The sequence below is a fragment of the Schistocerca cancellata genome, chromosome 3 (assembly GCF_023864275.1).
Source record: "Schistocerca cancellata isolate TAMUIC-IGC-003103 chromosome 3, iqSchCanc2.1, whole genome shotgun sequence".
Lineage (NCBI taxonomy): Eukaryota > Metazoa > Arthropoda > Insecta > Orthoptera > Acrididae > Schistocerca > Schistocerca cancellata.
The window spans coordinates 31,181,810-31,199,740 of NC_064628.1; the positions used below are offsets into that span (position 1 = coordinate 31,181,810).

The 17,931-nt window shown below is 41.0% G+C and overlaps 1 protein-coding gene across 1 annotated transcript in view; it reads right to left on the reverse strand.

Annotated features, from left to right (window-relative positions):
• The window catches only part of LOC126176830 (exportin-5), a 189,116-nt gene that overhangs the window by 25,933 nt on the left and 145,252 nt on the right, over positions 1-17,931 (reverse strand). The window contains exon 16 of the mRNA XM_049924013.1: positions 670-907. Within this exon, the coding sequence (XP_049779970.1) occupies positions 670-907 (238 nt within the window). The remainder of the gene's footprint in view (positions 1-669; positions 908-17,931) is intronic.

Genomic DNA, 17,931 nt, shown 5'->3' on the forward strand with positions numbered 1-17,931 from the left:
ATGTGTGGGTATTACAGGGTCTATATTGTGAATGGTATCCAATGTTGTTATCATATACCATATAAAAGAAATGAACAAGCTTGCTTCCAAAGTAGCGACAGCACAATGGACTATTTCAAAGTTGTGAGTGAAAATATAGAGTAGAGTAATGAGCACGAATTACCACTTCGTGTGGCTTTGATGGATTTTAAGAAAGCTTTTCACTCCTCTCCAACAAAATCTATACCAATGACACTCCAGAAACAAGATGTTTATTCAACATACAGGGTGTTCAAATGAAACCTCCCTGACTTCCAAATGCAATTTAGGAGGAAAAAAAACCATGGTGTCTCCAGACTTGTGTATAGATTTTGACACTGAACATGGCAGCACTGAAGGAGATAAGTTTAAGGTCAGACAGGTGACATTTATCAGGTGCTGGAGTACTGGAGTAAAAGGTGGCCCTAGAAGTTTTGAAGTTCTGGAAGAAGTAGTCAAATTAAAGCGCATTTGCGAGCACTCAAATAAATATGTGGAAAGTAACATCACTCAACTTACTAGCAGTCACATAAAAAGCCTCATCAATATTCTAAGTTCTGTCTGTTCTTCAGTAACAATCATGAATGAATACCAGCAGAAACACTAAAAACATGGTCCTTTACTGGACAACAATTATGTAAAACATCAAACCTCGAGTATTTCTGGAAACTTTGGCCGCAGGACTTCATAGACTTGGAGGCCGAGCGTTATGAGCGCTCCCTGGTTCGAGTCATGTTGGCCGTGCATCTGCAGGCCTTGCAGGACTGAAGTCATGACATGCATTGCAGCTGGTGGCGTGAGGCTGTTGTCAGAACAGAGCTGCCGCACTACTGGTAAAACAAGCAAGGTCGCCTTCAGGCTGGATATCGTATCACTCCATGCCAAGGCCCTGGAGCAAGAACATTAACAAAATTAGCTTAATAATCATGTGGTTAAAAAATCTGTCAACATTAAATATGGTCTCCTCTCATCAGAATATAAGTACAAAAATGAATATCTATGTTTACTGCTTCAGTATGAATTGAAAAGCAATCAAAGAAGATAACACAGGAATTCAGTGGTGTACTAACACCTACTCTAATAACGTTATCATTACTTTTGCATGCATTCATTTTTAGAGTTAAATTCAGTAACACACTTTCTTTTAACAGACACTAATAACAAGGAGTCCTCAGTTACTAACACTGCATGTAAGAAGCCAATACTTAGTTGACAAAAGATGCAGACATTTATTCCAACACCAGCAGTGTCTTAAAACTGCTGGTCATTGCCAGTATGTCATTTGTTGCAAATCTTTGAGAACAAATAATATATTTGCAATCAATCATGTGTTACAGTCCTCCCCAATTAAGTGTTGTCACTCACTGTGACTCATGCCCAATTCAATGAAGTTTCGACGTCCGTCCAAAGCTGTCGTCCATCACTGCTGCCTCAATTAATATAAGGAATTTACAGCGACAGATACATATTACATTATATTAGCAATATTATCACTTCATTACTAATACTGCATTGTCATATCTTAAAATAGTAATTAATAACAGTATCTTTCAAGGTTTTGGAAAATTCCCCTTGTAAGAAAAAGCATAAAACAGCATTCGCCAGATTTAAGATGGGAGGGATGCTGAAGAAATTCTGCACCAGATTAGCGAATATTCATAATTGTGCCAAGATTGGAGCGAAGGTGTTTGCTGCGTGATGTGGGTCTGTATTTGGACGCAGCTTTCCTAGGTCAAAATGGCTAAGGACAACTGGTATTTACATTCATGGGCTCTGGGAGTGTCTTCTGACCTAGTGCTTTTCTCATTTATGCAGTAGATATTGTGACTTAAATAGAGAAAGTGATTACAGTTTTGTAGTGCATTCATCTGTCAGCACTTGTTCACTACGTGAGCGGAAGGGCCATCACCCTCCTGCTAGCCAAGCATTAGTTGGAGTTCTGTGTCAGCATGCCAGCCTTGCTGGCTCTTGTGTGTCAGCACACTGTGCTGCACAGAACAACACACCGGCATCAGCAGCAGTAGCTGCAGCAGTGGCAGCCAACACATCGACTAGCCATTCTCCATGCTGGCCGCATCCACCTAGACAGCTTCCTCAGCTGACAAGAGTCAAGCAACCGTCTTGCACAGCACATCTTCAATGGCTGCTCCATTTCTAATGAACGGCCTCATAGGAGGTGAGTGAACTAACAAACTGTAAAATGGCCACTGTGGAAGTGCCAAGTACTGACTGAAGTAAAATTAGTCACCAGAGACCGACATACAGAGGAAATATCTAGTGAATTTAAAAGGAAGAAAAGTGGGGAAAATTAGCACAATACTGTCCTCAAAAAATCCAGAACCAGCTAATTTTCCATGAACTTGAGGGATCCAAACTCAAAGCTAATAATGAGGAACTCTGAGCTGAGAATGGTAGGCTGAGGAATGTGCTTGCACAGGCAAATGTGCAAATTGCAGCCGAAAAAATGTAATGTCTACAGCCAGAAACTTACAGGCTAACAGTAGAAAACAAAAAAAATGCATATGTCAGCAAGCATGCAAGTGCCCTCCTTTGCTTCTGTAGTGGTGGGAGGAAAGAGTGAACATAGGGCTAAAGAGGAAGCCAAGGTTGGACAGGCCAAGGCCTAACAGGCAACCCCCCTCCCCCTCCCTTCCCCATTCATAAAATCTACTAACAACAAGGATGCGAGGACAGTGTGGGAAATCCTAAGCAGCCAAACTGACCTGGAGAATGTGAAGCTGAAGATAATGGCAATTTGCACCACACCAACTAATTGTGACTATAGAAATGGAAAACAGAGCACACTACCAGATGCTGGCTGAAAAAAGCTGCCCAGATCAGTGAAATAAAATGAGAAAGGTCACAGAAATGTAGACCACCTATAATAGTTCAGCAGGTCCAGAATCCCCATCAGATCAGGACTTTCTCAACAGAACCTCAGTGAAAGGATGACCAAAGAGGAATTTCAATTGGAAACCAAAGTTTGATTCACAGAAGCCCCAGAGAAAGGCAAACAGTGAATAATATAATTGAAGTCAGTCCAATTGTGTGTGACATGCTACTGGTCAAAGACAATGTGTATATTAGTTTCCATTCATTCATTAAGTGTTAAAGAATATGTTGCTGTCCCATATAGTTTTTGGTGCTGTTACCTTGACCACATAGTGAAACACTACACAGTTACTGACATAATGTCCAACAGATGTGGGGAGAAGGGCCGCAAAAGTCCAGACTGCAAAGCAAATGAGGCCAAAGTACACTGTCAGAAATGGAACTGTGTTTGCAACAAATTGGGAATAGCCGAATGCTCCACATACAAGCAGCTACACAACAGCCAGCTTGTCTGAACCAACTACGGAAATGCATAGAAATACAACTGAAAAGAGGAGGACACTAAATTCCAATGATTGCAGTGATAACATTGCAAACTCAACACAACAAAACACAAGTATAAATCTCAGTTGACATGGGAGAGAACCTGGTGGCAGGCAGTGGAGTGGAGATTCAGCTGAGCCTCCTCTGTGTCAGTGGCTGTGACAGCTGTGGGGAAAGGGCAGACAGCGCAGAAGCAGAAATGCTCCTGTCAACATTACAAGCTGAAGAGGTCCAGGTAAGATTTCTGAAAACAATAGACTGTATGGCTAGGATGCTAGCGCAAGGCTTGATCCATCCCAATGTGGTTCAAATGGCTCTGAGCACTATGGGACTTAACTTCTAAGGTCATCAGTCCCCTAGAACTTAGAACTACTTAAACCTAACTAACCTAAGGATGTCACACACATCCATGCCCGAGGCAGGATTCGAACCTGCGACAGTAGCGGTCGCGTGGTTCCAGACTGTAGCGCCTAGAACCACTCAGCCACCTCAGCCAGCCATCCCAACGTGGCTAGGAATGTTAAAACACGGGGCACATAGACAGTTCATACGGCAAAAACGACTCCTCAGTCGGGTTGAGGAGCTTGAGAGAGAGATCCTGAGTAATCAATGTATTTGTGAAAGTAGAAAGGAAGGACAAAATGAAAAGGTTTTATTATGAACAAGCAAAATTCATCTCTGCCATTGACCAGTGACAAACGAATAAAGCATTACAATAAAACCAAGAGCAGATCATACGTCAAGCCAGTTACATTTGACGTGTCAGGAATCATATTGGGTGAAGACAGAATCAGTAGTACTTTTTCCCAGTGCTTCAAGCTTCCAACGTTATCTCTACAACCGTTGCCAATGCAACGAATTCAAGTCACTGCAAGGGCACCTTCTGAAGTGCTTCCCCTTCCCTGTGCCCTCTGCTTCATATAGCAAACCACCATTCCTCAAGTGCATGAAATTCAAATCAGGGCAATGTCACCACCGAAAGTATCCCCCTCCCCCCTCCCCGGTGCCCTCTATTTTTTGTAGCAAACAACCATATAACCCCAAGGTGGCAACAGATGTGGCAAAGACCATCGTCAGCACCTAATCCCGTGGCCCAACATAGCACCTTAGCAAGACCTGTTAAACACCTGTTGCTGCATGAAGATGCCAATCACAGTTCTTCATCAACAACATGCCTTAAAAACCTACTGGTGCCGCCATAAGGAGACCTTATCCATCCCTGTCAAAAGCCAGCTCGGTGGAAATTAGAATAAGCAAACAATAAACGAAGAACTGGAACAACATTAATTATAATAATCTAGAGATGAATATGAGATTAAATAGGCTAGGATCCAATGAAACACTTCTAACGGCACAGCAACTTTTAAAGTGGCTAACAGATCTCAATAGGAACATGATGATCAAACCTACCCTACAACAGAGCAAGTAGACAGAATAACATTATGAACTGAAATTTTAACGATAGGCCTGAGTGAGCTGCATGAACTCATGCATAAGGCATGTGCAAGGTGCATGGAAACACTCAACACAGAAAAAAATGTACGAGGTCCTTGTGACGGCACACGGATGAGTGAACCTTGACCTCTCGAAATCTGGAGTGCAAAGCTTCATGTACACTAATATCAGTAAGTAGGCTTCTACAAATGAATGCTACAAGGAGTACTTTCGTGAATGTTGAGCTCACTTACCTGTGGACGTGGCATGCCTTCAAAAGTCCTACATATGGGATGGGCAGATAACACGTTTTGAGTCAACTGCTGTTTGACAGCTGTCTGTGGTGACGCCTCAAGGCACCTACCGTCATTTCAAGTGGCAAGTATATAGTCACATGCAATGAACAGTTATGCACAGAAAATGTCGTAAGTGGTAGGGACACATGGGTGACCGCCTTTACCTACGCCCTATACTCACATGACACAGACCAAGACACAGACACGATCCAACAGACTGCACAATACACAACAAACAAAAGCCTCATAATAATGTAACACCCACTTGAAGACACGGAATGCGGACAAAACTGATGAAAGGGGACGAACACCTAAATACACATTTCATGAACACAAACTACTTATTATAAACAAGGACAAAAAACCACACCTTTTTTCAAATAGAGTGGGTTATAACAGGAATGCAGACATTACAGTAACAAATAACAGAGTGCTCCATCACATATAATACTGGGATGTGAAGAACGGGCTCGCTCACAACCATCACAATGTGATTCTGATAGACATTGGTTCTGACACACAAAACCCAGATGACAGTGCCTTAATCTGCACAAGGAATACTGAGTGAAGCTTTGTGACTTAATATCATTCTTCTCATTCTTCCCACTACACGAAGTGGAAGGTACTGGAGAACATGCAGTATATGTACTGACTGACTTATTAAGATATGCACAGAATGCTGCCATCCCAATCACCACCACTAGACCCAGAGATGGAATAGGGAACCAGCTAGACGACGGAATGACTCCAGAGACAAATGTAAGCAATATCAATGTGCTGTGAGAGCTAGAGACTGACAGATTGGACTTGAGCAATATCAGGAAACTCTGTTTCAAGCTAAAAAGAAACACTGTGAGGATTTTTTGGACAGACAATTGAAAGATAATCACTGGGGTGAGTCATATAAACTCTTGACTGAGAAAATAAAAATGCCACTAGTATTATCAACATTGGGGCAGGAAAATGGTGAATTGACCCACGGGTGGAGGCACATGGCATAATTTTTGTTGTATAAGCTTCTTCTTGATGACAATCCAGAGACAGACAAACCTGAACACATTCAATAATGAGCACAGATTTAAACACAATACACAACGGACGCACTGTCCATCTCTATGCGCAAGAGGAGAAGGTACCTGGCTTTCATGGAATTCATGCAGAAATGCTGCAACAAGTCACTCTGCAAATCACCCCATACCTGAGGAAATATCATGACAATGCCATCTGGCTAGGACAAGTGCCTGCAGGCTGAAAGGTGGCAAACATAGTTATAAAAAAATTGTGGACCAAATTCTGTCAAAACCCAAATCTTATTAACTGATCGACCTTCTAAATTCACTGGCGAAGATCCAGGGGCAATTCCTTTGATCGCCTTCCTGCACACAGTGCATGTATGGGCATTAGCCCAAATCAATTTGGATTAACACTCAATAAATTGATAGATGATGCAGTTAATTAGACTACTCAAATAGTTAACAAAACAGAAAAGAAATACGCAATAGCAGTACCGATAGATATAGCAGGGGCCTTCAACATTTGCACGTCTTCAAAATCTGCAGTTCCCAGTGGCTCTGTACAATAATTTCTACTAAATATGGGCGCAGAGTGGTGAGTGGGGAATCGAAGGTGATCAAAAACATCACTCACAAGGAACCCCATGAGTGCGATGTCACAAAAGGCTAATGATGTTTATGGCATTAGACGTCCCATATATTGTCTACCATGCTACCAAAATATTGACTGCTAATGGCAACAGGGGGCAGGACTGGAAGTATCAAATAGTGAGCACAGCATGAGGCTATGGAACGTAGCTGAACTGCTTTATTAACAAGTAACTCACAACAGTGTGACAATGCTAGTGGTGTTGATACACCACAGTACAATGCCAATGATAAACAAAACAAACATTGTATTATATCTACAACAGTTGCTTAAGTTGATATTTTATCAGAAAGGAACCCAATGAATTTTGCAGTGTGAGAAAGAACTGGCAGATGAAATATTAGCATTTCGGGACATGATGAGTGAATGGAATGTGTGGAGTCATAAATACTCGTCTGTGTGGACAATAAACATTGGGAGAACAAAGATGACAATATGTGCTTAACAACTGAAAGTGATACTGAAACAGGTGTAGAGCTATGTAGTTCATTATCCTTGAGGAGTGGATATTAAACATAATTACATACATGGGAGATCATCTGCACCTTAGTAAAAGAAACAATTATGAACATATTTCAAATAAGTTCGCAGTAATATGAACTTGTACCACACAAGGAAAACTATGGATTTTTAAGGAAAGACAGGGAGTACTTTTTACAAAACTGGTGTTTGCACATTTCAATGATGCTCAATTCAATTTACAGGATGTGCAGGGTAGTGACCTACTACGACATGCAGGTCAAATTGCAAGCGACATAGATTACAGCAATTTCAAGGGAAGCAGTAGATGGTTGCATAACTTCAAACAGTGCTACAGAATTGGAAGACATAAGATAATGAAATTTTACACAAAGCCTCAAATTGATGATGCACAGTGAACTGTAGCCCAAAAAATTGTAGTGAGATAAACAAACTTATCTCATCATCCACTAAGGAATTTGTTTTCAATTCTAACAAATCAGGATTTGAAGTGGAAATGCATGTGAAAGGAGCCTTGGAAATTAGATGTACAAAGAGAGTTGTATAAAGATCAACTAACATCAATGCCTTACTACATTTGTATACAATTATGCGGACTGATAACCCAGATGGTAAATTGGCTGGAAAGTTATTTATTGTGTTAAGAATTTGGAGGTGCTCTGTCACCTATTATTCTTTCTGTGTGCTTGACCTTGCAATGCTAGTAGGGAATAACTACGAGGGTCATTCCGAAAGCAAAGCCTCCTATTTTTTTTGTGGTGACTTCAGATGTTTGTGTCACATGTCATTGGTGTCATGCTAATGTTTGAACCTTCCTCTCATTTGCAGGTGGTTCCGTTGTTTTGCGGCAGTTGGCGCAAGCAGAGGAGTGTTCCAAAATAGGGTCTGATATGGATGCGCATTTAAAACAGCAATGTGTGACTGAATTACTCACTGCTGAAGAAATTGGGCCAATTGAAATCCATCAATGCTTGCTAAAGGTCTGTGGGGACAATACAACAGACGTGAGCAAAGTGAGGCGATGGGTACAGCATTTTCATGTTGGTGAAAAGGGGGTGCATGACAAGCCACAGCCTGATCGACCCTGCACAGCTGTAATCCCTTACAATGAAAAGCGTCGAACAACTCACCCATGCTGATCGGCGGATAACAAACAGAGAATTGTGGACAACGCTGAATTTCAGCTGTAATGCCTTGGAAACAATGGTTTAGCAAAGTCTGTGCCAGATAGATCCTGCAGATGCTTACAGAAGAAAAAAAAAAACACTCATTGAACGGAAATTTGTCGGGACCTGATGGACCAATATGAAGCTGAAGGTGACAATTTTCTGAATAGTATTGTCACTGGAGATGAGACATGATGCACCACTAAGAGCCGGAATCCAAGAGACAGTCCATGGAATGGTGACATGTGAATTCTCTGTCAAAGAAGAAATTCAAGACACAGCCGTCTGCAGGACAAGTGATGTGCACCGTCTTCTGTGATAGCCAGGATGTGGTTCTTTTGGATGTCCTGAAGCCTAGATAAACTGTCAACTCAGCACTCTACAAGACTACACTGAAAACCTGAATTTCCAGGATAAGGTCAGAGAAGAAGACCAATATTCAACTGCAATATGATAACACACAACTCATTGCAAAGTTCAGCTTGACTGTCTTACCACATCCACCGTACAGGTCCAATTTAGCACCTTCAGAGTTCCACCTCTTTGGGCCTCTCAAAGATGGACTCCATGGCAAATATTTTCAACTGTTGTGATTTGTGAATCTCCAGAAGTTCCCAAAAAAAAAAAAAAAAAAAAAAAAAAAAAAAGAAGAAGAAAGAAAGAAAGAAAGAGTATATGTCTGCTTGTGTCTGTGTATATGCGGATGGATATGTGTGTGTGTGCGAGTGTATACCTGTCCTTTTTTCCCCCTAAGGTAAGTCTTTCCGTTCCTGGGATTGGAATGACTCCTTACCCTCTCCCTTAAAACCCACATCCTTTCGTATTTCCCTCTCCTTCCCTCTTTCCTGACGAAGCAACCATTTGTTGCGAAAGCTTGAATTTTGTGTGTATGTTTGTGTTTGTTTGTGTGTCTATCGACCTGCCAGCGCTTTTGTTTGGTAAGTCTCATCATCTTTGTTTTTAGATATATTTTTCCCATGTGGAATGTTTCCCTCTATTATATTCATATCATTAATTTGAACCCAACAATTACGTTTGTTATTGTCACTGTTGCATTTCGAAGTGTTTTCTGTCGTCTTATTTCCTCCTTCTGTTTTCGCCAGTAGTTTCACCTTCTCCTTTTTACCCCAAACTACTATACAATTTTATCCCGCCGATATATACTCAATAATACGTAATACGTAATAATACGTAACCCACTTCCGGTATATGCGGATGGATATGTGTGTGTGTGTGTGTGCGCGCGAGTGTATACCTGTCCTTTTTTCCCCCTAAGGTAAGTCTTTCCGCTCCCAGGATTGGAATGACTCCTTACCCTCTCCCTTAAAACCCACATCCTTTCGTCTTTCCCTCTCCTTCCCTCTTTCCTGACAAAGCAACCGTTTGTTGCGAAAGCTTGAATTTTGTGTGTACGATTGTGTTTGTTTGTGTGTCTATCGATCTGCCAGCGCTTTTGTTTGGTAAGTCTCATCATCTTTCTTTTTAGATATATTTTTCCCACGTGGAATGTTTCTCTCTCTCTCTCTCTCTCTCTCTCTCTCTATATATATATATATATATATATATATATATATATATATATATATATATATATATATATAGAGGGAAACATTCCATATATATATATATATATATATATATATATATATATATATATATATATGGTTATAATAGAAGGAAACATTCCACGAAGGAAAAATATACTTAAAAACAAAGATGATGTGACTTACCAAATGAAAGTGCTGGCAGGTCGACAGACACACAAACGAACACAAACATACATACAAAATTCAAGCTTTCGCAACAAACTGTTGCCTCATCAGGAAAGAGGGAAGGAGAGGGAAAGACGAAAGGATGTGGGTTTTAAGGGAGAGGGTAAGGAGTCATTCCAGTCCCGGGAGCGGAAAGACTTACCTTAGGGGGAAAAAAGGAAGGGTATACACTCGCACACACACACATATCCATCCACACATATACAGACACAAGCAGACATATTAAAAGACATTTGTCTGCTTGTGTCTGTGTATATGAGGATGGATATGTGTGTGTGTGCGAGTGTATACCTGTCCTTTTTTCCCCCTAAGGTAAGTCTTTCCGCTCCCGGGATTGGAATGACTCCTTACCCTCTCCCTTAAAACCCAAATCCTTTTGTCTTTCCCTCTCCTTCCCGCTTTCCTGACGAGGCAACCATTGGTTGCGAAAGCTGGAATTTTGTGTGTATGTTTGTGTTTGTTTGTGTGTCTATCGACCTGCCAGCGCTTTTGTTTGGTAAGTTTCATCATCTTTCTTTATATATATATATATATATATATATAAGAAAGACCCTGCCAGTTTGTCTGATGAACAGGTTGCAGGTACTGTCTGTAGCTGACATTTCCCTCAGCCAGATGCAGTCACTTGTCCTGTTTCAGATGAAACCTCTCAGCCTACAAGATCTCCACAGTCACAGAGGGTGGGATTACTGATAGTTGGGAGCTCCAATGTTAGGCACCTTATGGTGCCCCTTAGGGACATGGCTCCCAAGGAGGTGAAGAAACCCAATGTGCACTCCGTGTGCATACTAGGTGGAGTCATTCCAGATGTGGAACTGATCCTTCCACTGAATAGATCAGGAGATGGCTGCATGGGTAGCATGGGGTTTTTTGGCGGAGAATGGGTGGTCTTTTAGGTTTGAGGGTTTCGGAGAAAAACAAAAAGGGGCTCAGTCTCAGAAGGTGCAAGTCGAACACAGGAAGAATGCAGATCCAGGAACCATGAGTATAACTGTTGTAAATTGTCGTAGCTGTATTGGGAAATTACCACAGCTCCAAGCGCTAATAGAAAGTACTGATACTCAAATCATTATAGAAACTGAAAGCTGGCTGAAGCCGGAGATAAGTTCAGGTGTCATTTTTGTGAAGGACCTAACGGTGTTCAGGAAGGATAGCCTAAACACAGTTGGCAGTGGCATGTTTGTTGCTGTCAGAAGTAGTTTTATCTTGTAGCAAAACTGAAGTAGACGGTTCCTATGAGTTAGTATGGGCAGAGGTCATTCTTGGCAAACAGGATAAATAATAATTGGATGCTTTTACTGACCTCCCAATTCAGATGTTAAAATTGCTGAAAGGTTCAAAGAAAATGAGTTTAATTTCAAAACACATACCTGACTCATACAATTATAGTTGATCATGACTTTAATTTACCCTCAATATGTTGGCAAAAATACGCTTAAATCCAGAGGCACAAATAAAACATCATCTGAAATTATGCTAAATGCATTCTCTGAAAATTATTTCGAGCAGTTTGTTCACAAGCCCATGCAAATAGTAAATGGTTATGAAAACACACTTGACCTCTTAGCAACAAATAATCCTGAGTTAATAATGAGCACCAAAATGGATACAGTGATTAGGGAATACAAGAGTGTTGAAGCGAGACTGAACATTGTAACCCCCAAATCATCCAAAAATAAATGAAAAAATATATCTGTTCAAAAAGCAGATAAAAATACACTTGACACATGACACTTTCCTGAGAAACAATCTCCACTCGTGCAACGCCACATAAGGCGACTTGCGCATCGACAATGGGGATGAAATGATGATGAGGACAGCACAACACCCAGTCCCTGAGCGGAGAAAATCTCCCACCCCAGCCAGGAATGAAACCCGGACCCCTGTGCGTGGCATTCCAACGTGCTGACCATTTAGCTAATGGGGCTGACTCCGCTCCTTCCCAATCAACAATGTAAGAGTAGGCCAGATGTAGCTTGAATTCAAAGAAATAGTATCAACAGCAATTGAGAGATTTGTACCAAATAAATTAACAAACGTCAGAGCTGATCTGCTCTGGTACACAAAATGGTTCAGAACACTGTTGTAGAATGAACGAAAAAAGCATGCCAAAGTTAAACAAATGCAAAATCTCCAAGATTGGCAATCCTTTTACAGAAGCTCGAAATTTTGCATGGACTTCAATGTGAGATGCTTATAATAGTTTCCACAGCAAAACTCTGACTTGAAACCTGGGAGAAAATCCAAAGACATTCTGGTCGTATGTAAAGTATGCTAGCAGCAAGGCACAATCAATGCCTTCTCTGCATGATAACAATTTAAATACTATTGATGACAGTGCTGCCAAAGCAGAGTTACTAAACAAAGCCTTCCGAAATTCCTTCACCAAAGATGATGAAGTAAATAACTCAGAATTCGAATCAAGAACAGCTGCCAACATGAGTAACATAGAAGTAGATATCCTCCGAGGAGTGAAGCAACCTAAATCACTTACTAAAAGCAATCTTCCAGTCCAGGCTGTACACCAATTAGGTTCCTTTCAGAGTAAGCTGATGCAATAGCTCCATACTTAACAATCATATACAACTGCTTGCTCAACGAAAGATCCATACCCAAAGACCGGAAAGACGCACAGGTCACACCAATAGTTCAGGAAGGCAGTAGGAGTAATCCACTAAATCACAGACCGATAGCATAAACAATGATATGCAGCAGGATTTTGGAACATATATTGTGTTCGAACGGTCTATTGTTACATGGTCAACATGGTTTTAGAAAACATCTTTCTTGTGAAACACAACTAGCTCTTGACTCACAAAAAGTGTTGAATGCTACTGACAAGGGATTTCAAATTTACTGCATATTTCTAGATTTCCAGAAGACTTTTGACACTGCATCACACAAGCAGCTTGTAGTGAAATTGCATGCTTGTGGAATATCATCTTAGTTATGTGACTGGGGTCGTGATTTCTTGTCAGAGAGGCCGCCACAGTTAGTAATAACTGACAGAAAGTCATCGAGTAAAACTGAAGTGATTTCTGGCAGTCACCAAGGTAGTGCTATAGGCACTCTGCTATTGCTTATCTACATAAATGATTTAGGAGTCAATCTGAGCAGCTGTCTTAGGTTGTTTGCAGATAATGCTGTTCTTTATTGTCTAGTAAACACATCAGAAGATCAAAACAAATTGCAAAGCTATTTAGAAAAGATATCAGAATGGTGCAAAAATTGGCAATTGACCATGAATAATGAAAAATGTGAGGTCATCCACTTGAGTGCTAAAAGGAATCCATTAAACTTTGGTTACACGTACATCAGTAAAATCTAACAGCCATAAATTCAACTAAATACCTAGGAATTACAATTATGAACATAAAAAATTAGAAAGAACACACAGAAAATATTGTGGGGAAGGCAAACCAAAGACTGCGTTTTATTGGCAAAATACTTAAAAAATGTAACAGATCTATTAAAGAGACTTGTCCGTCATTTTTTGGAGTACTGCTAAGCGGTCTGGGATCCTCACCAGATGGGATTAACGGAATACATTGAGAAATTTCAAAGACGAGCAGTACGTTTTGTATTACAGTGAAATAGGGGAGAGAGCATCACTGACATGATACACGATTTGGGGAGGACATAATTAAAACAACGGCGTTTTTTATTGCAGTGGAATATTGTCATGAAATTTCAGTCACCAATTTTCTCCTCCGAATCCAAAAATATTTTGCTGATGCCGACCTACGAAGGGAGAAATGATCATCATAATAAAATAATCGAAATCAGAGCTTGCTCAGATAGATGTAGGTGTTCGTTTTTTCTCGCACGCTATTCGAGATTGGAATAAGAGAGAATTATTGTAAAGCTGGTTTGACGAATCTTTTACAAGGCACTTACGTGTGATTTGCAGAGTATCTATGTAGAAGTAGATACACATCTAATATTTTTCCTGTTATAATTATTAAAACAACACTTTCAAATGAGCCTTACTGAAGATGCAACTTGCAGCCTCACAGTCAAGTGGTTCCTCGTAACGGACATCTGTAGGTATCGATTTGTGCGGACCCATTTTCTGGAACATTACCACTGAACCCCTCTTGAGATCAATGAAAGGGGACGACCATACAGGAGTATAGTCGCAAAGGCTGGTGACCTCCTCCTTGTGATAGAGGCAAACTCGAAAGAGAATCCTGAAGTGGAAATGCCAGCAGGCTTACACACACCAAGAGCAATTGGTGTGCTACAAATAAACTCACCACTGCAGCAAATAAAACTCTCTACATAACTCTCTACATCATGCTGAATGGGAACTTATAAAGGAATCCTACAGTTAAATTAGATTGAAAACCCATCAAAAGAAACGTGTGCAAGATACTTGGGCATATTCCTGGACCAGAAATTAAGACTTTAATCCACACATCAAAATGGACAGAGAAAGGGCATGCAAGTTACTGCACAAGCCAGTACCAACACAGCGAACTATAGACAGCCCATGACTGCAATGTAATATACACACATCAAAAAAAGTTTTGAATCACCCCGGTTCCTAGAACTCCTGAAGAAAGATGTTGACTGTTGATATTGTATCACAGTCTCTTTGACTGTTCAGAGATGTCACTAAACATGTACAAAGATGTAAACAACCAAGCTTAAGCAGCACCTATTAGACGGGGAGGGTCTGACAGCCGATTAGTTCCAGTTACTCCACCAGGAAGGAGGTACAAGGCTCATGTTATCTGTAGTTCAACCATTCCTAGATGTCAATACCGTGGTTCAATCGCATCTGCATTGTTACTTTGTGCTAGGAAGGACTCTCAACAAGGGAAGTATCCAGGTGTCTCAGAGTAAACCGAAGAGGAACTGTTGATGACATGCCTCACTCAGGCCACCCAAGGGCTTCTACTGCAGTGCATGACTGCTACCTACGGATTATGGCTCAGAGGAACCGAGACAGCAGCACCACCATGTTGAATAGTGCTTTTTGTGCAGCCATAGGACATCGTGTTACAACTCAAACTGTGTGCAACAGGCTGCATGATGTGTAACTTCACTCCCAACATCCATAGAGAGGTCCATCTTTGCAATCAGGACACCATGCAGTGCAGTACAGATGGGCCCAACAACATGCCGAATGGACTGCTCAGGATTGGCATCACGTTCTTTTCACCCACGAGTGTCGCACATGCCTTCAACCAGACAATAGTTGGAGATGTGTCTGGAAGCAGCCCGGTCAGGTTGAACACCTTAGACACACTGTCCAGCGAGTACAGCAAGGTGGAGGTTTCCTGCTGTTTTGGGGTGGCATTATGTGGGGCTGACGTACGCCGCTGGTGGTCATGGGAGGCGCCATAACAGTTGTACGATGCATGAATGCCATCCTCTGATCGATAATGCAAGCACATCGACAGCATATTGGAGAGGCATTCGTCTTCATGGACAACAATTTGCACCCCCATCACATACATCTTCTGAATGATCCTTCAGGATAATGACATCGCTCGACTAGAGTGGCCAGCATGTTCTCCAGACATGAACCCTATCAAATATGCCTGGGATAGATTAAAAAGGGCTGTTTATGGACGACGTGAACCACCAACCATTCTGAGGGATCTACGCCAAATTGCCATTCAGGAGTGGGACAATCTGGACGAACAACGCCTTGATGAACTTGTGGATAGTATGCCACGACAAATACAGGCATGCAGCAATGCAAGAAGACATGCTACTGGGTATTAGAAGTAACGGTGTGTACAGCAATCTGGACCACCACCTCTGAAGGTCTCGCTGTATGGTGGTACAACATGCATATGTGTGGTTTTCTTGAGCAATAAAAAGGGCAGAAATGATGTTTATGTTGATCTCTATTCCAATTTTCTGTACAGGTTCTGGAACTTTCAGAACTGAGGTGACGCAAAACTTTTTTTGATATGTGTTTATGAATCTGCTCTCTTCAAGTCAACAATATGTTCTGCTGCCAATGTGTGGGCACATTGAATCTGCAACACAGCTAATACCATGGTGGTAAGGTGCAGACAGAGGGGTGCACTCCTGCAGCTATCAGGGCTTTCTGCACCACTGTGGTGGAAGCACTATGCATGGTGCTCAGGATATACCCAACAGACATAATTACTAAGTATTGTGCAGCAACAGATTGGCTGGAAATGAACAGATCAGAGACAGACAGAGACCACTTAGGAGAGGAAATAGACCTTAAGAGAGCTCAAAACCTGGATAGTGAATTCAAGGCCAACAGAGTGGGACAACTGTGAAGAGGCCTGTAGGATATCTGCAGGCTTCCCCAGCATCAGGGAGTGACTGAGGATGAAACATGTTCATACCAGTCGGGGTATCGTTCATTTTGTAACTCATTTACTGGATGTAAATCTTGATCAGGAGGCCGATTGTGCTTGTGGAGAGAGAGGGACCCCAGAACACATACTCTTAGTACTGCAACCGTTGGTACTGACACCACACTTACATGACAGCATAACACAATCCCTTAGAGATCGGACCAGGTGGACCTATCCCAATGACTGTGCAGACAGAATATCTACAGTGCTGCATAAAGGGTACTTGCAACGACAAGAGTACAGGCAGCAACAAACGCAGACAACAAATGATTCCACAGACAACAGTAGCAACACAGATGAAAGTAATAGCGACAGCTGATCAGACAACAGCAGGAAAGGCGAAGACAGACAAATGTAGAATAAGGACTAAATTAGTCCTGACTGAAGTAAAGCATGTTGAGTCTTATGCTGTACATGTACAATTTTATTTCTCAACCGGTTTCTCTTATTACAAGCATCATCACTGGAGGAAAAACAGTACAGTGAAAAATCAAAATGATGTCAACAACAAATAGAGTGTGATCATATGTTCTATATAAATAAATGTCATGGTGATGCCCATACAAACAGTAAAGCTGACTTCAAGGCAATTCATACACCATACTGCCTCTATGAAACACAATGGAGTCAGTTTTATTGTTAGTAAGGATTTCATCACGACACTTATTTATATAAAACATGTGACCATGCACTACTCGAAGTCAAGGTCATTTTGATTTTTCACTGTACAGCTTTTCCTCCAGTGCTGATGGTTGTAATAAGTGAAATCAGATGAGAAACAAAGTTGTACATATACAGCTGAAGACTCAAGGTGGTATGCTTCAAATGTCTGATGGCTGTAAGCAGTTATCTTTATAAAGTTCCTAAATGTATAACCATCAAAGTGTTGCGAAAACGAGTGTTCACAATATTAACATTAAACTGTACGAGAAATTTAGAATTGGAGAACAACACATACTGCTACATAAAGTAACCTAACATAGATGTAGAATGATACCACCTGAGGGTGAGACACTCGCCCTCAAGTGGTGAGCAGTAATAGATTGGGCGAAGGCTGCCCAGGTGCGAGAGGCTCAATGTCTTTCTGAGGCTCTTTCGTGATGCTCTATAAATCTAACCTCTTTTCTATCTTCTTAATTTTCTACTTTCTTAATACATAAATCGTTAACTTTATGTACTTCCATTTCCTAATTGGTTTGAAGTTTACCAGTATTAAAACTGCAAAATTGTTAAGCTTTGTTAAAACAAGAAGAAATCAAATAACCTTCATAGCCTGTATTTGTACAATTTAATATTGTGAAAACACTGCCTGTCTTAGTAACTAGATGGCAGGTCATTTGTAAATGGCAGCAAATAATATAAAATAATTCATATTATT